Raw genomic sequence first — 24222 nt, 5'->3', positions numbered from 1 at the left:
CACTCAATGACGCCCTATGTTCCACTTCAGTGTTTGGCTCGCTGTCTCCGATGGTGATTCGGTTCCTGAACGCCAAGCGGACACTGGTGATTGCCTTCGTCTTCCACCTGCTCTACACGGTCAGCAACTTCTATCCCACCTTCCCCACCCTCCTCACCTCCTCCCTGCTCCTCGGGGCTGCTGCCGGACCCATGTGGACCGCACAGGGCCTCTACTGCAGCGCCTGTGGCATGGCTTACGCTTCGCTCAAACAGGTGAGCGAAGAAAATTAGTAATTTGTACGTGGAAATTAGTAATTAACACGTGAAAACGCAAACTGACAGTGTTTATTAGTACTTTTCACGTGATGATGGTAACCCCAGGTTTGGCACTAGTAAGCCGTCATATACATCGACCTCTCTGTGTATCAGATAACGACCCACGGCGCTCTCAGCTTGTTCAACGGAGTGTTCTTCGCCTTCTACGAGGCGACTCAGATCACCGGCAACCTGATCGCCAGCCTGGTTCTCATGAAGGGTGATTACAACGATACCCACATCGCACGTGACAACAAGGTCTGCGGAGCTGGTAAGACAATAGTGATAGTGATGCTGGTGAGACAATAGTGATAGTGATGCTGGTAAGACAATAGTGATAGTGATGCTGGTGAGACAATAGTGATAGTGATGCTGGTGAGACAATAGTGATAGTGATGCTGGTGAGACAATAGTGATAGTGATGCTGGTGAGACAATAGTGATAGTGATGCTGGTGAGACAATAGTGATAGTGATGCTGGTGAGACAATAGTGATGGTGATGCTGGTAAGACAATAGTGATAGTGATGCTGGTAAGACAATAGTGATAGTGATGCTGGTGAGACAATAGTGATAGTGATGCTGGTGAGACAATAGTGATAGTGATGCTGGTAAGACAATAGTGATAGTGATGCTGGTGAGACAATAGTGATAGTGATGCTGGTGAGACAATAGTGATAGTGATGCTGGTGAGACAATAGTGATGGTGATGCTGGTAAGACAATAGTGATAGTGATGCTGGTGAGACAATAGTGATGGTGATGGTGGTAAGACAGTAGTGATGGTGATGGTGGTAAGACAGTAGTGATGGTGATGGTGGTAAGACAGTAGTGATGGTGATGGTGGTAAGACAGTAGTGATGGTGATGCTGGTAAGACAATAGTGATAGTGATGCTGGTGAGACAATAGTGATAGTGATGGTGGTAAGACAGTAGTGATGGTGATGCTGGTGAGACAATAGTGATAGTGATGCTGGTGAGACAATAGTGATAGTGATGCTGGTAAGACAATAGTGATAGTGATGCTGGTGAGACAATAGTGATAGTGATGCTGGTGAGACAATAGTGATAGTGATGCTGGTGAGACAATAGTGATAGTGATGCTGGTAAGACAATAGTGATAGTGATGCTGGTAAGACAATAGTGATAGTGATGGTGGTAAGACAATAGTGATGGTGATGCTGGTAAGACAATAGTGATGGTGATGCTGGTGAGACAATAGTGATAGTGATGCTGGTGAGACAATAGTGATAGTGATGCTGGTAAGACAATAGTGATAGTGATGCTGGTAAGACAATAGTGATAGTGATGCTGGTGAGACAATAGTGATAGTGATGCTGGTGAGACAATAGTGATAGTGATGCTGGTAAGACAATATTGATAGTGATGCTGGTGAGACAATAGTGATAGTGATGCTGGTGAGACAATAGTGATGGTGATGCTGGTAAGACAATAGTGATGGTGATGCTGGTAAGACAATAGTGATGGTGATGCTGGTAAGACAATAGTGATAGTGATGCTGGTAAGACAATAGTGATAGTGATGCTGGTAAGACAATAGTGATAGTGATGCTGGTGAGACAATAGTGATAGTGATGCTGGTGAGACAATAGTGATAGTGATGCTGGTAAGACAATAGTGATAGTGATGCTGGTGAGACAATAGTGATAGTGATGGTGGTAAAACAATAGTGATAGTGATGCTGGTGAGACAATAGTGATAGTGATGCTGGTAAAACAATAGTGATAGTGATGCTTGTGATTGTAGGACAGTGGAGCCCCCATTTTAAAACTCACAAATGTAAAACTCCCTCCCCTTTAAGACCTGTTTTTCTCAGGCTTTTTTTTCATAACCTCTGTGAATTTACCCCCACTTTAAAGATTCCCTCCTTTGCAAGACCTGTTTTTCTCAGGCTTTTTTTTCATAACCTCTGTGAATTTACCCCCACTTTAAAGATTCCCTCCTTTGCAAGACCTGTTTTTCTCAGGCTTTTTTTTCATAACCTCTGTGAATTTACCCCCACTTTAAAGATTCCCTCCTTTGCAAGACCTGTTTTTCTCAGACTTTCTTTTCATGACCTCTGTGAATTTACCCCCACTTTAAAGATTCCCTCCTTTGCAAGACCTGTTTTTCTCAGGCTTTCTTTTCATGACCTCTGTGAATTTACCCCCACTTTAAAGATTCCCTCCTTTGCAAGACCTGTTTTTCTCAGACTTTCTTTTCATGACCTCTGTGAATTTACCCCCACTTTAAAGATTCCCTCCTTTGCAAGACCTGTTTTTCTCAGGCTTTCTTTTCATGACCTCTGTGAATTTACCCCCACTTTAAAGATTCCCTCCTTTGCAAGACCTGTTTTTCTCAGGCTTTCTTTTCATAACCTCTGTGAATTTACCCCCACTTTAAAGATTCCCTCCTTTGCAAGCCTGTTTTTCTCAGGCTTTTTTTTCATAACCTCTGTGAATTTACCCCCACTTTAAAGATTCCCTCCTTTGCAAGCCCTGTTTTTCTCAGGCTTTTTTTTCATAACCTCTGTGAATTTACCCCCACTTTAAAGATTCCCTCCTTTGCAAGACCTGTTTTTCTCAGGCTTTCTTTTCATAACCTCTGTGAATTTACCCCCACTTTAAAGATTCCCTCCTTTGCAAGACCTGTTTTTCTCAGACTTTCTTTTCATGACCTCTGTGAATTTACCCCCACTTTAAAGATTCCCTCCTTTGCAAGACCTGTTTTTCTCAGACTTTCTTTTCATGACCTCTGTGAATTTACCCCCACTTTAAAGATTCCCTCCTTTGCAAGACCTGTTTTTCTCAGGCTTTCTTTTCATAACCTCTGTGAATTTACCCCCACTTTAAAGATTCCCTCCTTTGCAAGCCTGTTTTTCTCAGGCTTTTTTTTCATAACCTCTGTGAATTTACCCCCACTTTAAAGATTCCCTCCTTTGCAAGCCCTGTTTTTCTCAGGCTTTTTTTTCATAACCTCTGTGAATTTACCCCCACTTTAAAGATTCCCTCCTTTGCAAGACCTGTTTTTCTCAGGCTTTTTTTTCATAACCTCTGTGAATTTACCCCCACTTTAAAGATTCCCTCCTTTGCAAGACCTGTTTTTCTCAGGCTTTTTTTCTCATAACCTCTGTGAATTTACCCCCACTTTAAAGATTCCCTCCTTTGCAAGACCTGTTTTTCTCAGGCTTTTTTTCATAACCTCTGTGAATTTACCCCCACTTTAAAGATTCCCTCCTTTGCAAGACCTGTTTTTCTCAGGCTTTTTTTTCATAACCTCTGTGAATTTACCCCCACTTTAAAGATTCCCTCCTTTGCAAGACCTGTTTTTCTCAGGCTTTTTTTCATAACCTCTGTGAATTTACCCCCACTTTAAAGATTCCCTCCTTTGCAAGACCTGTTTTTCTCAGGCTTTTTTTTCATAACCTCTGTGAATTTACCCCCACTTTAAAGATTCCCTCCTTTGCAAGACCTGTTTTTCTCAGGCTTTTTTTTCATAACCTCTGTGAATTTACCCCCACTTTAAAGATTCCCTCCTTTGCAAGACCTGTTTTTCTCAGGCTTTCTTTCATAACCTCTGTGAATTTACCCCCACTTTAAAGATTCCCTCCTTTGCAAGCCTGTTTTTCTCAGACTTTTTTTTCATAACCTCTGTGAATTTACCCCCACTTTAAAGATTCCCTCCTTTGCAAGACATGTTTTTCTCAGACTTTCTTTTCATGACCTCTGTGAATTTACCCCCACTTTAAAGATTCCCTCCTTTGCAAGCCTGTTTTTCTCAGACTTTTTTTTCATAACCTCTGTGAATTTACCCCCACTTTAAAGATTCCCTCCTTTGCAAGCCTGTTTTTCTCAGACTTTCTTTTCATAACCTCTGTGAATTTACCCCCACTTTAAATATTCCCTCCTTTGCAAGACATGTTTTTCTCAGACTTTCTTTTCATGACCTCTGTGAATTTACCCCCACTTTAAAGATTCCCTCCTTTGCAAGACCTGTTTTTCTCAGATTTTTGGAGGTTTTAAAAGGTGGGTTTCACTGTTGTGACATAAGGATGGTCGTGGTCGTGGTGGTGGTGGTGGTGGTTGTGGTGGTTGTGGTGGTAATGATAATGATGATGATGATGATCACGACGATGTTGGCAGACATGATGGCAATTATGTAAGTGGGGTGTGATATGAACAAAAAGGAATGAGGCATTATTTTAATTGTTTGTCCTCATAGACGCTGCCGAAGCCTTTTCGACATTAATGGAAATGTTAGTACACTCGCCCCTATGATCTTCCCACAGAGGTGTGCCCCAACACTGAACTTCACACAACTAAGATCGAGCAGCCAGAGCAGTACGTCGTCTACATCATGCTGGGCATCTACACTGGATGCAATGTCGCAGGACTGCTTCTAACCATGTTCGCCTTGCCCCCTCTTCCCAGGGACCAGGTATGCCATTCCATCTTCTCCTTCTTCTGCGTACCACAGCTTCTTAATATCAGGGTCACATTATGTTGCCAGTTTCGTGAGGTATACCTTCTTGACCCCGCCAGGCAGGCAGCAAGACGCATCCAGTATCCAGTTTATTCACTTAATTGCCAAGGTCCAATATGAAGGTTTGTGGATAATTAGACAGAGAAAAGAGAATGAACCATCGAACGTGTATTACTTGGAGAGAGAGAGAGAGAGAGAGAGAGAGAGAGAGAGAGAGAGAGAGAGAGAGAGAGAGAGAGAGAGAGATTGAACGTATCATACGTTTGAGTGCATCCGTGCGTGCGTGCGTTCGTGCTTGTGTGAGTAGCTTACTATTGTACATCGCCGTGAGCTCCCGTGAGAATAAAAGGCCTAAGTGTTCATTATTATAATTATTATTATTAATATTATTATCATTATTCGTGTATGAAGGCCCCGCCAATGTTCACCAGAAGTCCATAGCCCGCGACCTCTTCTCCGTTATGATATCAAGATCAGCGTGTTCCTCTTATTCAGAATGTTAAAGGCACATTCCTCCACATGAAAATATTTCTGCTCACCGTCTCAGATTTGATCAGCTTTTTGCATGGGATAAGAACATTCCACTACTTTCACACATGCAACAAATTTAAAAAAAATAACATCCTGACGGCGTTCTGTGAAGAGTGAGAATGCTTTGATGAATTAATTTCACAAATTGTCACCCGTGTCCGCGTCTTGGATGATGAGTCGAAGTGTGTAGACGAAACAGACTGTGCCTTTAACATTGTCTGTCTTGGCGGTTTGCACGTGCAGGAAATACAAGCAGGTCAGAGCAGCCTGAAGAGGAGCGTGACAAGCTGTCTGTCCATGCTGCTGGAGCCTAAAATGCTGCTCTTGTTGCCTTTCTTCATGGCGCAAGCTATGAACAGCGGCATTCTGCTGGCAGAGTATAACGAGGTGAGGAAGTGTGTATGGCCGGTTGTTTGGTTGGTTGTCTGGTTGGGAAATTATTTGGTTGGTTGAAAAAAAAAATTTATGTGTCTGTTCCGGTTGTTATTGTTGGTGTAGTTTTTTTTAATGTTTTTTTTTTTTAATTTTTGCATTTAGTCAAGTTAGTGACTAAATGTTTTAACATAGATGGGGAATCGAACCCAGGGTTGTGGTGAATGTGTGTGTGTCTGTGTGTTTGTGTAGAGCGATTTAGAGAAAACTACTGGACCGATCTTTATGAAACATGAGAGTTGCTGAGTATAATATCCCCAGACGTTTTTTTGATAAATGTCTGTGATGACGTCATGTCTGGCTTTTTGTAAAAGTTGAGGCCGCACTGTCACGCCCTAATTTTTCGATCAAATGGATCGAAATTTTGGTCAAGCAATCTTCGACGAAGGCTGGACTTTGGTATCGCATTTCAGCTTGGAGGCTTAAAAATTAAATAATGATTTTGGTCATTAAATATCTGAAAATTGTAATTAAAATAATTTTTTATAAAACGATCCAAAAATAATTTCATCTTATTCTTCATTATTTTCTGATTCCGAAAACATATAAATATGTTATATTCGGATTAAAAACAAGCTCTGAAAATTACAAATATGACAATTATGATTAAAATTACATTTCCGAAATCGATTTAAATACAATTTCATCTTATTCCTTGTCGGTTCCTGATTCCAAAAACATATAGATATGTTATTAAAACAAGCTCAGAAAGTTAAAAAGAATAGAGATACAGAAAAGCGTGCTATTCTGTTCAGCGCAACCACTACCGCACTATACTGGTTTGTCAATTTCACTGCCTTTCCCACGAGCGGGGGACTGACGATGCTATACGGTCTTGGTAAAAAAAATGCTGTGCGTTTAGTTTCATTCTGTGAGTTCGACAGCTTAACTAAATGTAGTAATTTTGCCTCAAGCGACTTGTTTACTTATTTATTCTTCTTCTTCTTCTTCTTCTTCTTCTTCTTCTTCTTCTTCTTCTTCTTCTTCTTCTTCTTCTTCTGCGTTCGTGGGCTGAAACTCCCACGTACACTCGTGTTTTTGCACGAGTGGATTTTTATGTGTATGGCCGTTTTTACCCCGCCATTTAGGCAGCCATACGCCGTTTTCGGCGGAAGCATGCTGGGTATTTTCGTGTTTCTATAACCCATCGAACTCTGACATGGATTACAGGATCGTTTCCGTGCGCACTTGGTCTTGTGCTTGCGTGTACACACGAAGGGGGATAAGGCACTAGCAGGTCTGCACATAAGTTGATCTGGGAGATCGGGATTCGAACCCACGACCTTCCGCTTTCAAGTGGAGGCCGGCGTCTTACCACCAAGTCATTGCGCCCGTCGGTTTACTTATTTAACTCACGTGGCGCGTAGACGGTGTCACGAACTGAAAACTCTGCCTGAACAATCCTTCTCATTGCGGTCAATGCGCATGCGCTAACATGGGGAGATTAATCAGGTCGTGAACAACCTAACCCTAACCCTAACCCTAATCCTAACCCTAATCCTAACCCTAAGCCTAACCCTAAGCCTAACCCTAACCCATGGTTCGTTTGGTCAAAGGGTCGCATTTTTTAAGTCCAAAATTGGCGCATGCGCATTGACCGCCATGAGAAGGATAGTTCAGCAGAGTTTTCAGTTCGTGACACTGTCTACGAGACAACGGCACTGATGCACATGGAGGCATTCACAGACGTGCCATATTCCATCTGCAAGTGTGCACGTTCACGCACACGCACGCTTACCGTCACACACACACACACACACACACACACACACACACACACATATCACACACACACACAGCGCGCGCGCGCACAAAGAGGGCTAACACTTGCTCAGACCTTCACACTTCACACTACCTACGTTTCCTGAGTGGCCCCGCTCCAAACTCAAAACAAGAAAAATGTTCATTCAAAATGAACAGCGTCGATGCAATGTCCACCAAAGATTTATTTTGGGAAGTGTTAAAGGTTAGGGTCAAAAGTTAATGAATTGCATGTTGTGCTGGATATATAAATTGTTTATTTCAGTCAATGCTTGATTCATAAGTACATTTTTCAGCATGGTGCATCTACAGGAGGGTGCTCCAACAATGATGCATAGTGCCAACATTTAGCGCAAACTTTTCACAACAGTGCATTATTACCACAAAGCGCATACAGCGATTATATAGTAACAAGTTGCACTAAACATTTGAACAAAATGCATTTTGTTCAAATGTTAACAGCACAGCACCAAGTTTTGCATAAGTGCACAACAGCACTGACCATTTCACAAAAGTGCATTACAGCTGTGACAATTTTACAAAAGTGCATTGACCATTTCAGGCAGATGGCTAACATGCAGATTTCGCTTTTGTCTGTCTTTCTTTGAAAAGTAGGCATGTTCAAGATCGATGAAGTCATGAGCAATTGGGTTAGATGACAGAAAAGATTCAAAAACGTCAGATTCAGTTAGATGACAGAAAAGATTCAAAAACGTCAGATTCAGTGTTTTGGGCACTGTTGAACAGGAACATTCTCTCCTGTTCAACAAATGTGGGTTCAACTTGATTCAAAAGCAACATTGTCACAGATAGGCTAGTGTTACATTTCTGTAAAGTTTCAAAAACATCTTCCATGTTTTGGTTACTGTTGAACAGAGGCATATTTTCCTGTTCAAAAAAGTCTGACACAAATTGTCGTAGTTGTGGGTTAAGGTTCGATCTATACTGTCCTTCAAACGAGTCGTAGAACCGTCATTGTCACAGATAGTGTTACATTTCTGTTTTACATTCAAACGAGTCGTAGAAGTAGTAGTACATTTGCGTTTGGTTGTTTTTTCTTTTAGATTCCTGTCACTCATACTAGCAGTATTGATTGAGGTACATAAATCTGTTGATGTACAGGGATGACTTGTTTGTAATGAATCCTTGTTTCCTCCACATTGAGTTTGCATTGCAGTTGGACAGAAATGAACAGGTGTTAATTGATAAACACATTGATAATGGCTTTTGAGAAAATCAATCAATTCTGACATCAAAACTGCAGCGCCATTTGAAGAATGGTTACCATTTCTGTTTCTTTGATGGGAATCAAACAAATAAAAACATTGACTATCCAAGTTACCATGAATGGCAATAGTTGACTCCTGAAAAGTAGCAAGGATATAATTTGAGACGATAAACGCCTGATGCAATCCCTCCTCAAGGTCAGTCAACTCAAAACCTTCATCATTCGCAACATCAGTAGGCAACACAGCGGGATTCGTATGTCCAGAAATCATGTCGAAAAAATATTACATTTCAAAAGCATGTCCAACCACAGTTGTTGGCAAGTGTTCGTGTCCGAAGTTGCCTTCAGTGTGTGTATATGTATTCATGTGACAGAGAACGTGACCTCATTGTTCAATCCTCTCTCTCTCTTCTTTCTCATTCGAACGCCGCACACACGCAAGAACGTAGCCTACGCACGCATGCACGCGCACGCACACACACACACACACACACACACACACACACACACACCCCGCTGACGCACACGGCAAACCACGCACACACACACTGACTGTCGGCAAGCATCTCTTTTTGTTTTCTTTACCTTTGTTTATTGTGTTTTCGATATTTGTGTTTATTTTTTGCTTGACTTATCTGTTTTATTTTAATGTTTGCTATCCACATCGTGTGATAAATGTTTCTTCTCAGTCTCCGAGTCAGTTTAGTTTCTGCACGCCGCTTTGGTACTCCTTGTTTTTCTTTCTGGTGTTTTGTGCGCGACTGATTTGCGGATTTATTTTTATTCCTTTCATATGCAGTTGAAGTGTTGTGGGTGTTATTGTCTGTATATGCTATGTTGCGTCTGTGTATGCCTACAATAATTTTGGGTGTAATGTGCCTGTGGTCTGCTCGCAGTCGAGCACAGAAAACATGGCGGCGCCCAGCAGGCAAATTCGTGGAAAGTCTTCCCGACCGCAGATACCAGCGTCGTCCGCGACGCTGGAACAAGTCGCGTAAGGCGAAAATACAACATTTAGTCAAGTAGCTGTCGAACTCACAGAATGAAACTGAACGCAATGCAACGCAGCAAGACCGTATACTCGTAGCATCGTCAGTCCACCGCTCATGGCAAAGGCAGTGAAATTGACAAGAAGAGCGGGGTAGTAGTTGCGCTGAGAAGGATAGCACGCTTTTCTGTACCTCTCTTCGTTTTAACTTTCTGAGCGTGTTTTCAATCCAAACATATCATATCTATATGTTTTTGGAATCAAGAACCGACAAGGAATAAGATGAAAGTGTTTTTAAATTGATTTCGAACATTTAATTTTGATCATAATTTTTATATTTTTAATTTTCAGAGCTTGTTTTTAATCCAAATATAACATATTTATATGTTTTTGGAATCAGAAAATGATGGAGAATAAGATGAACGTAAATTTGGATCGTTTTATAAAATAAAAAAATGTTTTACAATTTTCAGATTTTTAATGACCAAAGTCATTAATTAATTTTTAAGCCACCAAGCTGAAATGCAATACCGAAGTCCGGGCTTCGTCGGAGATTACTTGACCAAACTTTCAACCAATTTGGTTGAAAAATGAGAGCGTGACAGTGCCGCCTCAACTTTCACGAAAAGCCGGATATGACGTCATCAGACATATATAAAAAAAAATGAAAAAAATATCTGAGGATATCATACCCAGGAACTCTCATGTCAAATTTCATAAAGATCGGTCCAGTAGTTTAGTCTGAATCGCTCTACACACACACACACAGACAGACAGACACACACACATACACCACGACCCTCGTCTCGATTCCCCCCTCTATGTTAAAACATTTAGTCAAAACTTGACTAAATGTAAAAAGGTCAAGAGGTTACAAAAACACAGAATAAAAAAAATAAAAATTGGTTCAAGGTCTCCGTTTTTACATTTAGTCAAGTTTGACTAAATGTTTTAACTGACATAGAGGGGGAATCGAGACGAGGGTCGTGGTGTATGTGTGTGTGTGTGTGTGTCTGTGTGTGTGTGTGTGTGTAGAGCGATTCAGACTAAACTACTGGAATGATCTACTTGTTAATCATACATTTCAACGGGAACGCGACTTTGGTCACACGCCCATTAGTTCATGTAGTTATCGCCAGACATAATACAAACAGTACATGTATGTTATGTAAACAGTGGGGTGTTTTTTTTTCGAAAGCCTTGTCTAAGCTTAGTGATGATGGTAGTCAGCCTTGCTGTACGTGTGAAGTAGAATATATAAGTCCTCCCAGTTACTCCTGTCCCTCCCTCCCTCCCTTTTTTCTGTCAGAAGAGACCACCCCCTTCCCCCAGTCTCTCCCTCCCGCTTCCTCCTTGACCCCCACCCCCACCCCCATTTACTCCCCGAACACTGTAACTAGCTTTAAGGTATTGTCAGACGTCAGTGCACAAATAGCTAATTTGCTAAGAAAGCTTTCCAATAGGAGTTTGCACCAACAGCAACTCCACATCATGGACCTTACTTTGCCAAGCGTACAATGAGTTGCTGTCAATATAAGGGGGACGCCCAACATTCAGATCAGCACATTGACGTTTCTTGCACACACACACACAGACACACACACACACTCACACACACACAGACACACACACACAGACACACTCACACACACACACACACACACAGACACACACACACACACACACACACACACACACACACTCACACACACACACACTCACACACACACACACTCACACACACACACACACACACACTTACACACACACACACACAGACGCATTCACACACACACACACACACACACACACACACACACACAAACGCGCGCGCACTACGCCCTCATCCCGCCCAAAACTGTTACAAGCGAGCAGGTACTAATCATGACGCATGGTCTGGGGATAATAAGTTTCATTATTATGAAAGCAGTCCGGTGCTTCATTTGTACTCTCGGTCACACACCCAATGTATAAAGGTAGAACCCTCTTTTTCAAAAAACAGAAAAATTCATGTCAGTCTTAAAAGGGAGGGAGTCTGAAAATAGAGGTAAATTTACGGATGTTATGAACCGAAAATCTGACAAACTTGGGCATTAAAACAAGGAGGAGGGGGGGGGGAGCTGTACGAACACTGATTAGGGGTCGTATTCTACCACTTCCACCCTTACTCAGGGACTCGATCGGCGACGGGCGACTCCGTCAGATGGGCAACGTTACACCGATCCCCTACAGTTTTCTGACGTCACTCGATGAAAGACCCAGTTTCTTCTTTCATGCTCTTTTGCATCATATGCAATTTCTTCTCCTCGGTGTCTCCCCTGAAACCAACCTTTTGCATCATATGCAATTTCTTCTAATCTGTGTCTCCCCTGAAACCAACCTTTTGCATCATATGCAATTTCTTCTCCTAATCGGTGTCTCCCCTGAAAGCAACCTTTTGCATCATATGCAATTTCTTCTCCTAATCGGTGTCTCCCCTGAAACCAACCTTTTGCATCATATGCAATTTCTTCTCCTAATCGGTGTCTCCCCTGAAACCAACCTTTTGCATCATATGCAATTTCTTCTCCTAATCGGTGTCTCCCCTGAAACCAACCTTCTGCATCATATGCAAATTCTCCCAATCGGTGTCTCCCCTAAAACCAACCTTTTTGTATTGCGAATCCGTAATTGCGAATTCGTAAATGATTTTTTTACCGTCAAAAATAGCATCGCCCGTGATAAATATAAATGGCGGAGAAAGTCGTCCATACACCTTTACAGTGCCCCCCCCCCCTTTTTTTTAATTTATTTTATTACTCTAAACTTCCCAGAAAACCAGGTCTTCAAAATGAAAGAGCCTAAAATGGAGGTATATTTATGGCAAGGTATATATGAAAAGGGAGACATCTGAAATTGATTGTCGGGTAGGGTGAGGACGGAAATAACCGCTTCTTGCTTCTGTCCTGTTCCCACAGAAATTCGTCAGCTGCGCTGTGGGCATCAAGTGGGTTGGCTACGTCATGACGGCCTTCGGGGCTCTGACGGCAGCACAGGCCGTGGGTCTCAATTACGCGGCCAAGTTCCTGGGTCGTCGGATCCTGTTCACAGCAGCGGCGCTGGCCGATTTGAGTGTCAACATCTCCATGCTCTTGTGGGACCCTGCTGGGACTTCTGTGGGCAAGCTCTTCATCCTGCCCTGTATAGCGGGCTTTGCTGAGGGCATCTTCCAGGCGCAGTTCAATTGTAAGCAATGGTTGACGGTGAAGGGGGGGTGTGTGTGTGTGTGTGTGTGTGTGTGTGTGTGTGTGTGTGTGTGTGTGTGTGTGTGTGTGGGTGTGTGTGTGTGTGTGTGTGTGTGTGCGCACGCGCGTGCATGCGTCCGTGTCTGTGTTTTCTAACCGTTTTCCCAATGTTTAGTTGTGATCTTCTTTCTTCTTTCAGCTCTGGTCGCCATGGTTTTTCCTGAGCAAATGACAGCAGCCTTCGCCACCTATCACACTTCCAAGGCCACGGCCTTCACCTTGACCTTTGTCCTCGCCCGCTTCCTTTGCCTCTATCAGAGACTGTACGTGTCCCTGACCTTGTCCTCCTTAGGTCTCATTGGCTACGGCATCGTAGAGCTCATGTTACGTCTGAATTCGCAAACTCTTTCGTTAGCCGAGACAAAGAAACAAATGTCCGCCAATGGTTCTGAAAACGAAAAGACACAGAATGGCTCCAGCGGTCCAGGTGATGTTGATAGGTACAAGAAAATCACCGTGATGTGAAGGGAGTCTGGTGTAGGGGAAGAGAACTAAGTCAAAACATGTTCTCATGCGCGTATGTGTGCGTAGATGTGATTCGTGTGTGTGTGTGTGTGTGTGTGTGTGTGTGGGTGTGTGTGTGTGTGTGTTTGTTTGCCTGCCAGCGAGCGTGTGCGCGTGTATGTATGCGTGAACCGGTGAGTGGGAATGGCAAGGCATTGATGCTAATGTGTATGTGTGTGTGTGTTTTTTTTTGTTTTGGTTTTCTTATCTGCATGTGTGTTCGTTTGAGTGGGGTGTTTTTTTCGTGCGACCTTTTCAGGCTTGTCTGTGTTGCCATGTTGTGTTGTGTATGGACGCGTGTGAAGTTTGAGATGATGGACACAGGAATATAAGTCATTACATTATATTTTCCTGTGCATCTTTGTGACTCTGTCTCGACCTCTTTTTGCGTTTCTTCCGTTACCTGGGTAACAAAGCGTATTGCTTTTAAAATCAAACCTTTTTCAATTTGTATAAGGCACATCAGTTGAAATGTACATGATGATTCTAACGTTCTTCCTACGTTAGTGCAGAAGAGCTGATTAATTCATTTTCCCCACAAAATAAGAAAATAATGAATCTCCCGTCTCACAACCGAAGAAGTTGTTTCCCTATCATAACTTTGTACCTTACGAATCGGAAATATGTGTGTGTGTGGGGGGGGGGGGGGGTTCAGTGTGCCATTTGACTGTATATACGAAGAAATATTTATTCACAGTGATCAAATAAACAATTTTTATATCAGACATTTGTTTGAAAGTGTGTGGGTGTGGGTGTGGGTGTGTGTGTGTGTCTGCGTGTGTGCGTGCGTGCGTGCGTGCGCGTGTGTGTGATGATGATGCAGTGCATATGTCAACGTGTGTTCTTGAGATGTGACTTTGCGTCTCTATAACACATATACTCTTTCAGTTTCTGTTGCATTGTGATCTGAGTTTTCAGCTTCGCTGGGTTTTTCTGTGCACAGGTTTGTCTTCACGCTATTTCAATTTACATTGATCCGTGTCGGTCGTTCTGAACACTGACGTGACCACGTGGCTTTTATTTCCATTATTGACAGCTCTCTCTCTCTCTCTCTCTCTCTCTCTCTCTCTCTCTCTCTCTCTCTCTCTCTCTCTCTCTCTCTCTCCGTCTCTCTCTCTCTCTCTCTCGCTCTCTCTCTCTCTCTCCACCTCATCTCTCTCTCGCTCTCTCTCTCTCTCTCTCTCTCTGTCTCTCTCTCTGTCTCTCTCTCTCTCTCACTCTCTCTCTCTCTCTCTGTCTGTCTCTGTCTCTCTCTCTCTCACTCTCTCTCTCTCTCTCTCTCTCTCTCTCTCTCTCTCTCTCTCTCTCTCTCTCTCTCTCTCTCTCTCTCTGTATGGTGAAAACAGTGTCGTAGATTAGTGCATCACATCAGCAGATCTTCGTTTGTGTTTGTGAGTGTGAGTGTGTGTGTGTGTTTGTGAGTGTGTAAGAGAGTGTGGGTGTGCGTGCGTGCTTGCGTGTGTGTGGGGTGGGGGGTGGGGGGGGCCGGCATGCGACCGTGAGTGCATGCGTGAGTGTGTGCGTACGTGTGTCTGTCTGCCTGTGTTAGAAAGATAGACAGAACAGAACAGAACAGAATAGAATTTCTTTCTTTCATATGTATATAGAACAGCTGGCCTTAGCACACTGACTCAAACGACATGTCAAAATATGAGACAGTAGTAAACATTATACAATTATGTTCTTCCTTAATCCTTGGCAGTTTCAGTTGCATTGTGATCTGAGTTTTCAGCTTCGCTGTGTCTTTCTGTCCGCAGGTTTGCGCCTAGTCATACTCTCCACGGCGCAAAAGCCCAGACAGTTTTATTTTATTGACGGGATTTATAGTGAGCGAAAAAGGCATTTTTTATACCGCCGCAAGAATAATAGACTTAAAGTTCTAACTGTGCGCCTTTCACGCTGACTCAAGAAAATGGACCAACTCGATGACGACCGATGTACTGTAGTAATGTTTTTTTTTAATCCGTTACTCTTGCATAGTTGTGTATCCGTGAGTCTTGCATAATGATATAGGTCAGAAACTGTATTAGACTCTCAGAGTGGTTGAAGTATACCTTTTTATCTTTTTTGTTGGTCTTTTGACCCACTCCGCTGATAACGTGCTGATACAATGTAATAATACTGCTTGTACAATTTGGTTATTGTTGCCACGCGAACGCACATTGTTTATTCACTGGTCTAGTTTTGTGACTAGGCATGAATCAGTTAAAGAGTTATGCCAGAAACATAACGGGTGTATTGATTGACGGACATCCACGGAGTAAGGGGGCTGGGCCGCTATTGCGCGGGTCCGCTATTGCGCGGGGCCGCTATTGCGCGAATCTAACCCTTACCCTAACCCTAACCCTAACCCTAACCCTAACCCTAAAGATTCGCGCAATAGCGGCCCGCGCAATAGCGGGCCGACCCCGGAGTAAGTACAGAGTAGATAAAGATAAGCCCTGTCCATCAGCAAATTCTGTGAAGCAAACAAAATGTGCGTAAAGTCTAGCTAAGGATTTATTCATTATCTCAAAATTACAGCACGTTATCAGAGAAATGGGCCAAAAGAAGACGATACAAGAGATTACTGAAGGATATGTTTTGCATTATCATAATGGATCAATCTCTTTCAGAAGATGTCCAGAAAAGCCAAGGGCCAGAATCTGAACATCATCTAAACTGTCATTGTGTCAGAAGCTGAACACCACACCAGAACTTGTTGCTGCGAGCTCTGCAGCTGTGTTGACCAAAGGTTGGTGATTGAATATCTGTCTGTGATTGAATGAATGTTAGTGTAGGTAGGTCTCTGTGGTCTGTCTGTATGCCTTGTATGTACGTGCGTCAGAGTGTACGTGTGTGTATGTGCGGGCGTGCGTGCGTGTGTGTATGTGCTTGGTCGTGTGTGTGTGTGTGTATGTTTGCATGTGCGTGTGTGTATGTGCGTGTTTGGACTTCGGGTATGCCGTTGTGTGCGCATATCACATCTGTATGTGTGTCTATATGTCTCCGTATTCACATGTCTGTCTGCCCGTCAGTCTGTCCGTCTATCTGTTTGTCTGTAAGTCTGTCTGTCTGTCTGTGTGTACGCATGTCTGTCTGTGTGTACGCATGTCTGTCTGTTCGTCTGTTTGTCTGTATGTCTGTGTCTCTGTGTCGGTGTCACGGGGGAAAGGGGAAAAAACAGTTTCATGTTTCATGTTTGTAATCGACATAATACACTTACTGCAGCCAGCTGCACACACAAACGTCTCTCTATCCTCATTAGCGACTGCCCGGTCTCTGTCACTGTCACTATCAGTAGTTCCCACCATGACTGTTTCTATCAACACCATCTTTACACCCCCGGTATAGGGGTGTGTATAGGATTCGGTCCATGTGTTTGTTTGTTTGTTTGTGTTCGCATATAGATCTCAAGAATGAACGGACCGATCGTCACCAAACTTGGTGAACAGGTTCTATACATTCCTGAGACGGTCCTTACAAAAACTGGGACCAGTCAAACACACGGTTAGGGAGTTATTGGTGGATTATAGGATTCGCTCGATGTGTTTGTTTGTTTGTTTGTGTTCGCATATAGATCTCAAGAATGAACGGACCGATCGTCACCAAACTTGGTGAACAGGTTCTATACATTCCTGAGACGGTCCTTACAAAAATTGGGACCAGTCAAACACACGGTTAGGGAGTTATTGGTGGATTAAGATTCTACAAGGACTTATAGAGGGACATATTAATGGTCAAAGGGAAATAACCACACTTGTTAGCAGTGCCTGCTCAGTTGGTGGCAGTGAGAATGCTAAGGACGGGGGTGTTTTTCCTACCTCGGAGGAATTTCTTGTTATTGCAGTTCCAGCTATAATGCTATCCTACTTTCTCAAAAAGTCAAGCTCGCTCACAGCCACAGAGTCCTGCATTCACAAAGCTACATATCGTTTTCGGCACTGTGTAAAAACCGAAACTGAAGATTGATACGTTACTGTAAACACGACAGTTGGGGGAAAAGGAAGAAAAAAACATCAGAAATTTCAAATACCCTTTGAAAAACAACAGCCAGTTGCTTAATTGTGAACAGCATATTTCGAACTACTCAACAAAAACATGTAGGCCTAAGTCTTTCTTATCAACCTTTTTTCTTCTTCTCGAACGATCACAAAAAAAGAACAAAGAACAAAATGTGTCAGACTGCATAACAACACTATCTCGTTGCACTTGCCGAGGAGCTAGGGCAAGTTTTGGTTTTACTATACATCATAATAAGATCTTTGCTTCGATAACCTGCTACAGAGGAACGCGCTATTTCAACCTTTTACAGGGTAGGTCAGCACGTTGTCTCCCACTTTCCGTCTTCCTCTTACGTCTGTCTGCCTGTCTGTCTCTCTGTCTGTCTGCCTGCCTGTCTATCTGTCTGTCTCTCTGTCTGTCTGCCTGTCTGTCTGTCTCTCTGCCTGCCTGCCTGTCTATCTGTCTGTCTCTCTGCCTGTCTGCTTGCCTGTCTGTCTATCTGTCTGTCTGTCTATCTGTCTGCCTGTCTGTCTGCCTGTCTGTCTATCTGTCTGCCTGTCTATCTGTCTCTCTCTCTGCCTGTCTGCCTGCCTGTCTGTCTATCTGTCTCTCTCTCTCTGCCTGTCTATCTGTCTGTCTGTCTATCTGTCTCTCTCTCTGCCTGTCTATCTGTCTGTCTGTCTGTCTCTCTGCCTGCCTGCCTGTCTATCTGTCTGTCTCTCTGCCTGCCTGCCTGCCTGCCTGCCTGCCTGTCGGTCGGTCGGTCGGTCCGTCCGTCCGTCCGTCCGTCCGTCCGTCCGTCCGTCTGTCTGTCTGTCTCGCTCTCTCGCTGTCTGTCTCGCTGTCTGTCTGTCTGTCTGTCTGCCTGTCTGCCTGTCTGCCTGTCTGTCTGCCTGTCCGTCCGTCCGTCCGTCTGCCCGTCTGTCTGTCTGTCTTGTCTGTCAGCATGCATATGGTTAACATAAAATCAGACAGATTAACCATGACAGTAGGGCGGGGATGTAGCTCAGTCGGTAGCGCGCTGGATTTGTATCCAGTTGGCCGCTGTCAGCGTGAGTTCGTCCCCACGTTCGGCGAGAGATTTATTTCTCAGAGTCAACTTTGTGTGCAGACTCTCCTCGGTGTCCAAATACCCGCGTGTGTACACGCAAGCACAAGACCAAGTGCGCACGAAAAAGATCCTGTAATCCATGTCAGAGTTCGGTGGGTTATAGAAACACGAAACTACCCAGCATGCTTCCTCCGAAAACGGCGTATGGCTGCCTAAATGGCGGGGTAAAAACGGTCATACACGGAAAATTCCACTCGTGCAAACCACGAGTGCACGTGGGAGTTTCAGCCCACGAACGCAGAAGAAGAACCATGACAGTACATGACGGGCCGTCATTCCTTACTTCTCTTTATCATCCTGAACAAGTCAGCGACAGGCTGATTAAATATTGATGGAGAAGTTACCAAAACAGCTTTCTGCTGTGTTTTCGTTTCGTTTTGGAGATTAATGACGTCAGTGAGTGTAAAATAACACAGAATACGAACTGACATTACAAGTAAAGGATGTGCGAGGCAGACGCTGAACTGACATTACAAGTAAAGGATGTGCGAGGCAGACGCTGAACTGACATTACAAGTAAAGGATGTGCGAGGCAGACGCTGAACTGACATTACAAGTAAAGGATGTGCGAGGCAGACGCTGAACTGACATTACAAGTAAAGGATGTGCGAGGCAGACGCTGAACTGACATTACAAGTAAAGGATGTGCGAGGCAGACGCTGAACTGACATTACAAGTAAAGGATGTGCGAGGCAGACGCTGAACTGACATTACAAGTAAAGGATGTGCGAGGCAGACGCTGAACTGACATTACAAGTAAAGGATGTGCGAGGCAGACGCTGAACTGACATTACAAGTAAAGGATGTGCGAGGCAGACGCTGAACTGACATTACAAGTAAAGGATGTGCGAGGCAGACGCTGAACTGACATTACAAGTAAAGGATGTGCGAGGCAGACGCTGAACTGACATTACAAGTAAAGGATGTGCGAGGCAGACGCTGAACTGACATTACAAGTAAAGGATGTGCGAGGCAGACGCTGAACTGACATTACAAGTAAAGGATGTGCGAGGCAGACGCTGAACTGACATTACAAGTAAAGGATGTGCGAGGCAGACGCTGAACTGACATTACAAGTAAAGGATGTGCGAGGCAGACGCTGAACTGACATTACAAGTAAAGGATGTGCGAGGCAGACGCTGAACTGACATTACAAGTAAAGGATGTGCGAGGCAGACGCTGAACTGACATTACAAGTAAAGGATGTGCGAGGCAGACGCTGAACTGACATTACAAGTAAAGGATGTGCGAGGCAGACGCTGAACTGACATTACAAGTAAAGGATGTGCGAGGCAGACGCTGAACTGACATTACAAGTAAAGGATGTGCGAGGCAGACGCTGAACTGACATTACAAGTAAAGGATGTGCGAGGCAGACGCTGAACTGACATTACAAGTAAAGGATGTGCGAGGCAGACGCTGAACTGACATTACAAGTAAAGGATGTGCGAGGCAGACGCTGAACTGACATTACAAGTAAAGGATGTGCGAGGCAGACGCTGAACTGACATTACAAGTAAAGGATGTGCGAGGCAGACGCTGAACTGACATTACAAGTAAAGGATGTGCGAGGCAGACGCTGAACTGACATTACAAGTAAAGGATGTGCGAGGCAGACGCTGAACTGACATTACAAGTAAAGGATGTGCGAGGCAGACGCTGAACTGACATTACAAGTAAAGGATGTGCGAGGCAGACGCTGAACTGACATTACAAGTAAAGGATGTGCGAGGCAGACGCTGAACTGACATTACAAGTAAAGGATGTGCGAGGCAGACGCTGAACTGACATTACAAGTAAAGGATGTGCGAGGCAGACGCTGAACTGACATTACAAGTAAAGGATGTGCGAGGCAGACGCCGAACTGACATTACAAGTAAAGGATGTGCGAGGCAGACGCCGAACTGACATTACAAGTAAAGGATGTGCGAGGCAGACGCTGAACTGACATTACAAGTAAAGGATGTGCGAGGCAGACGCTGAACTGACATTACAAGTAAAGGATGTGCGAGGCAGACGCTGAACTGACATTACAAGTAAAGGATGTGCGAGGCAGACGCTGAACTGACATTACAAGTAAAGGATGTGCGAGGCAGACGCTGAACTGACATTACAAGTAAAGGATGTGCGAGGCAGACGCTGAACTGACATTACAAGTAAAGGATGTGCGAGGCAGACGCTGAACTGACATTACAAGTAAAGGATGTGCGAGGCAGACGCTGAACTGACATTACAAGTAAAGGATGTGCGAGGCAGACGCTGAACTGACATTACAAGTAAAGGATGTGCGAGGCAGACGCTGAACTGACATTACAAGTAAAGGATGTGCGAGGCAGACGCTGAACTGACATTACAAGTAAAGGATGTGCGAGGCAGACGCTGAACTGACATTACAAGTAAAGGATGTGCGAGGCAGACGCTGAACTGACGTTACAAGTAAAGGATGTGCGAGGCAGACGCTGAACTGACGTTACAAGTAAAGGATGTGCGAGGCAGACGCTGAACTGAAATGGCTTTGTGAGGCATTAACGTTTTGCAACACGTGTGACACCTTTTTATGTGAACTTTTGCCTTTTCAGATTCTCGCCATAACTGGACAATTTCTTCAGTATCTGCCATTGCTTCTGATAGGTCTCTGCACATTTTTTGTCCGTCCGTCCGTCCGTTTGTCTACCTGCCTGTTTGCCGTCTGTATGTCTCAGTGTTTATCCGTCAGCCTGTATGTCTGTATGTCTATCTCGATCGGTGTGTGTGTAAAAGCACAAAATGAATCACACCATGCAGAAAGCGAACTGACATTAAATATTAAGTTTAACTTTGTAGGGCATTTTGAGTTTGGCCAGCGTGTCGAATAACTTGAGCATTGTCCTTCTCCGGTCCTCTCCGTTAGGCTAACTAGTAAGTGTTCCGGGTCACTGCACACTCGGCCGTCACATTAGGCCAAAAAAATGTCTGTTTACGGTAACATAGGCACACACAAAAATTAGAGTCAGTAGGTCGGGATTTTTTTTTCTTCCAAAAAACCATATTTGTAAGTTATTTTGCCAAAAAACAGACTTTTTTTTATATAATTTTTTTTAATTTTTTGGTTTTCCCAAATGCCAAAAAAAAGTCTAGGGTCGCGCGAAAAAATAGGGTCGGTCGGGAAACCGTAAACAGACTTTTTTTTTTTTTTTGCCTTAGGTGATTCAAGGTATGAGTATGTGACCGGCTTTCACACTATTTCAGCTAGCATTGATGCGCGTTGGTAGTTCTTAACACTGACGGGACCACGTGGCTTTTATTTCCATTATTATTTGACAGCTTACTTTGAGACGAAATCATGTCAGCACGTGAGTTTTCTTAAAACGCTGGTGTGTGTGTCAGTATCACTGTATGTGTGTGTGTGTGTGTGTGTGTGTGTCCGGCTGTGTGTGTGTGTGTGTGTGTGTCCGGCTGTGTGTGTGTGTGTGTGTGTTAGCCTGTGTGTGTTTGTGTGTATGTGGGAGTGTCGTGTGGGAGTGTCGTGTGTGTGTGTGTGTGTGTCATTGTGTGTCGGTGTGTGTCTGTGTGTGCGTCTGTGTCAATATGTATCAGTGTGTGTGTGTGCGTGTGTGTTAAAAAGACTTGCTTGCGTCAAGTGCACTTTCCGGACGGCCTCCAAACGGGTTCGCTTGTTGGCAGCAATATACTACGCGCTAGAAAAGGGTAAGCTCCCTTGAGTGTTTCGTAAGGCGCCAGTGTTCTCGCCCTTACATCGTTTTCTTGTAAACAGATACATATATCGACAGAGAGAGAGAGAGAGAGAGAGAGAGAGAGAGAGAGAGAGAGAGAGAGAGAGAGAGAGAGAGAGAGAGAGAGAGAGAGATTTCGTATTCGAAGATCCAAAGATTTTTCTTCGGCGTATGAGTCTTCGTATGTAAATACAACCTCTATTGTTTTCGGGCCACATGAACTGATCCGAATTTCCTAAATAATATGTAATAGTTGTCAATGTATATAGGCCTACGTGCATGCGTGCGTGCGTGCGTACGTGAGTGTTTGTGTATTTATTTGTGTGTGTTTGTGCTTGTGCGTGCGTGCGTGTATGTGTGCGTGCGTGCGTGCGTGTGTACGTCCGTGTGTGTGTGTGTGTGTGTGTGTGTGTGTGTGTGTGTGTATGTGAGTGTTTTGGCAGATAAGTCCCAAAACTCCCCACGAACGTCCTTACAATTTCTCCATAACAATTTCAGACTTTCCTGACAATACCAACGCAGAGCAGACCACAGACACTAAGTAGCGCGTCGAACAGGCACAACAAAACAATGGATCCAGCTTCACCCGTGACAGACCCGGGTTCTCCCACCGTCACCAAAACCCAAGAAAAGGACGAAGAGAACCCGTTGACCACAAACGAATCGACGATACTTCGTCCAGACGTCGACGACGACGAAGCGACGCGTCTTCCTCGAATTAAATTAACTGGGATGCAGCAGGCTTCGGCGACGGACAAAGAGAACATGACAGCAGTTTCAAACCCCAGGTATGCAAGTAGAGGAAAAGAAGAGGAAGAAGAAGAAGGCGAGACGGAATCATCAAGATTGATTCAAGAGCCCTCGACCCATGACGACGAACAGGAGGTCGCGGGTCCACGTTTGCCGTTGGTACAGAGACAGGTAAGTTGAGGGTCTAAACGCAACAACTTTGGGGATGGGGGGGGGGGGGGGGGGTGCCGGAGAGTTCGGGGGTGGGTGGGGGGGGGGGTTAAGCCGACGGGGCAACTACTAGTATACTTTTGTATGCATCTCTGTGCTTCTGTTCCAAATCCTGGCCATTCATTTCACCAGAAAGTTAACAAGCTCGGCTGTTTATTCAGAAGGCCTGTGTGAGAGGGCGGACAACTCCCAAAATATAAAAACAAGAATAATTAATATAAACATTGACGTCGTTTTTCACGTTAAAATTCAACGAGAGAAAACCATAAGCGCTAAAACAGAACAACTTTTAAACTTCGGCGGAAAGAATAATCTATTCCCTACCCCACACAAACAGGTAGACCTAACTGGCCTAAATTTGTTTAGCTATATTTCGTTTTGCGGCGGTGATGCCGCGCTTACTAAAACATACGATTTCGTATAATGTATGTATAATGTATGTATAATGTATGTATACAGCACACCATCATTCTTGTGTCTGGACAAACGGAAGTACTTCCTCCGAAAGCGGCGTATGGCTGCCTAAATGGCGGGGTAAAAACGGTCATACACGTAAAATTCCACTCGTGCAAAAAACATGAGTGTACGTGGGAGTTTCAGCCCACGAACGCAGAAGAAGAACGGAAGTACGTTCGTGTTTTATTCGATTGATTACTTTAAATTAAGGCACAATATGTGTGAGCTTCTGTAACAGACAAGGTTCTGACAATAAGTGTTATTCTGATTTAATGGAAATACTTGATCAGTCGGAGTTAGTTTGTGACAGTAGAAAATTCTCCATCGTTATTTGATACGAAGATGTTGGACCTTTTCCCTGCGCAAGTAATCAATGGTGCAGAGGTAAGCTCTCTTTTGCTTTGTGGATGTGTGCAATTTTGCACTGACATGTTTTTGGGGCGTTGTTGTTGCTGTTGTTGTTGTTGTCATAAAATTCTACGGCTGCGCGGCAACC

The 24222-nt window shown here is 44.0% G+C and overlaps 1 protein-coding gene across 6 annotated transcripts in view; it reads left to right on the top strand.

Annotated features, from left to right (window-relative positions):
• LOC138960320 (protein unc-93 homolog A-like) overlaps nt 1-24222 on the top strand; it is a 56844-nt gene that overhangs the window by 10908 nt on the left and 21714 nt on the right. For 3 of the 6 annotated variants that reach the window (XM_070332174.1, XM_070332173.1, XM_070332172.1), the window contains exons 3-8: nt 31-254; nt 411-567; nt 4581-4729; nt 5549-5692; nt 12672-12939; nt 13138-14187. In XM_070332174.1, the coding sequence (XP_070188275.1) occupies nt 31-254; nt 411-567; nt 4581-4729; nt 5549-5692; nt 12672-12939; nt 13138-13463 (1268 nt within the window). In that variant the 3' untranslated portion in view covers nt 13464-14187. Of the gene's footprint in view, nt 1-30; nt 255-410; nt 568-4580; nt 4730-5548; nt 5693-12671; nt 12940-13137; nt 14189-22812; nt 23232-24222 lie in introns of those variants that run through there. The other 3 variants (XM_070332169.1, XM_070332170.1, XM_070332168.1) reach the window with 3 other exon arrangements.

This window comes from Littorina saxatilis, linkage group LG2 (assembly GCF_037325665.1).
Source record: "Littorina saxatilis isolate snail1 linkage group LG2, US_GU_Lsax_2.0, whole genome shotgun sequence".
NCBI lineage: Eukaryota > Metazoa > Mollusca > Gastropoda > Littorinimorpha > Littorinidae > Littorina > Littorina saxatilis.
This window is presented reverse-complemented; position numbering and strand designations above follow the sequence as displayed.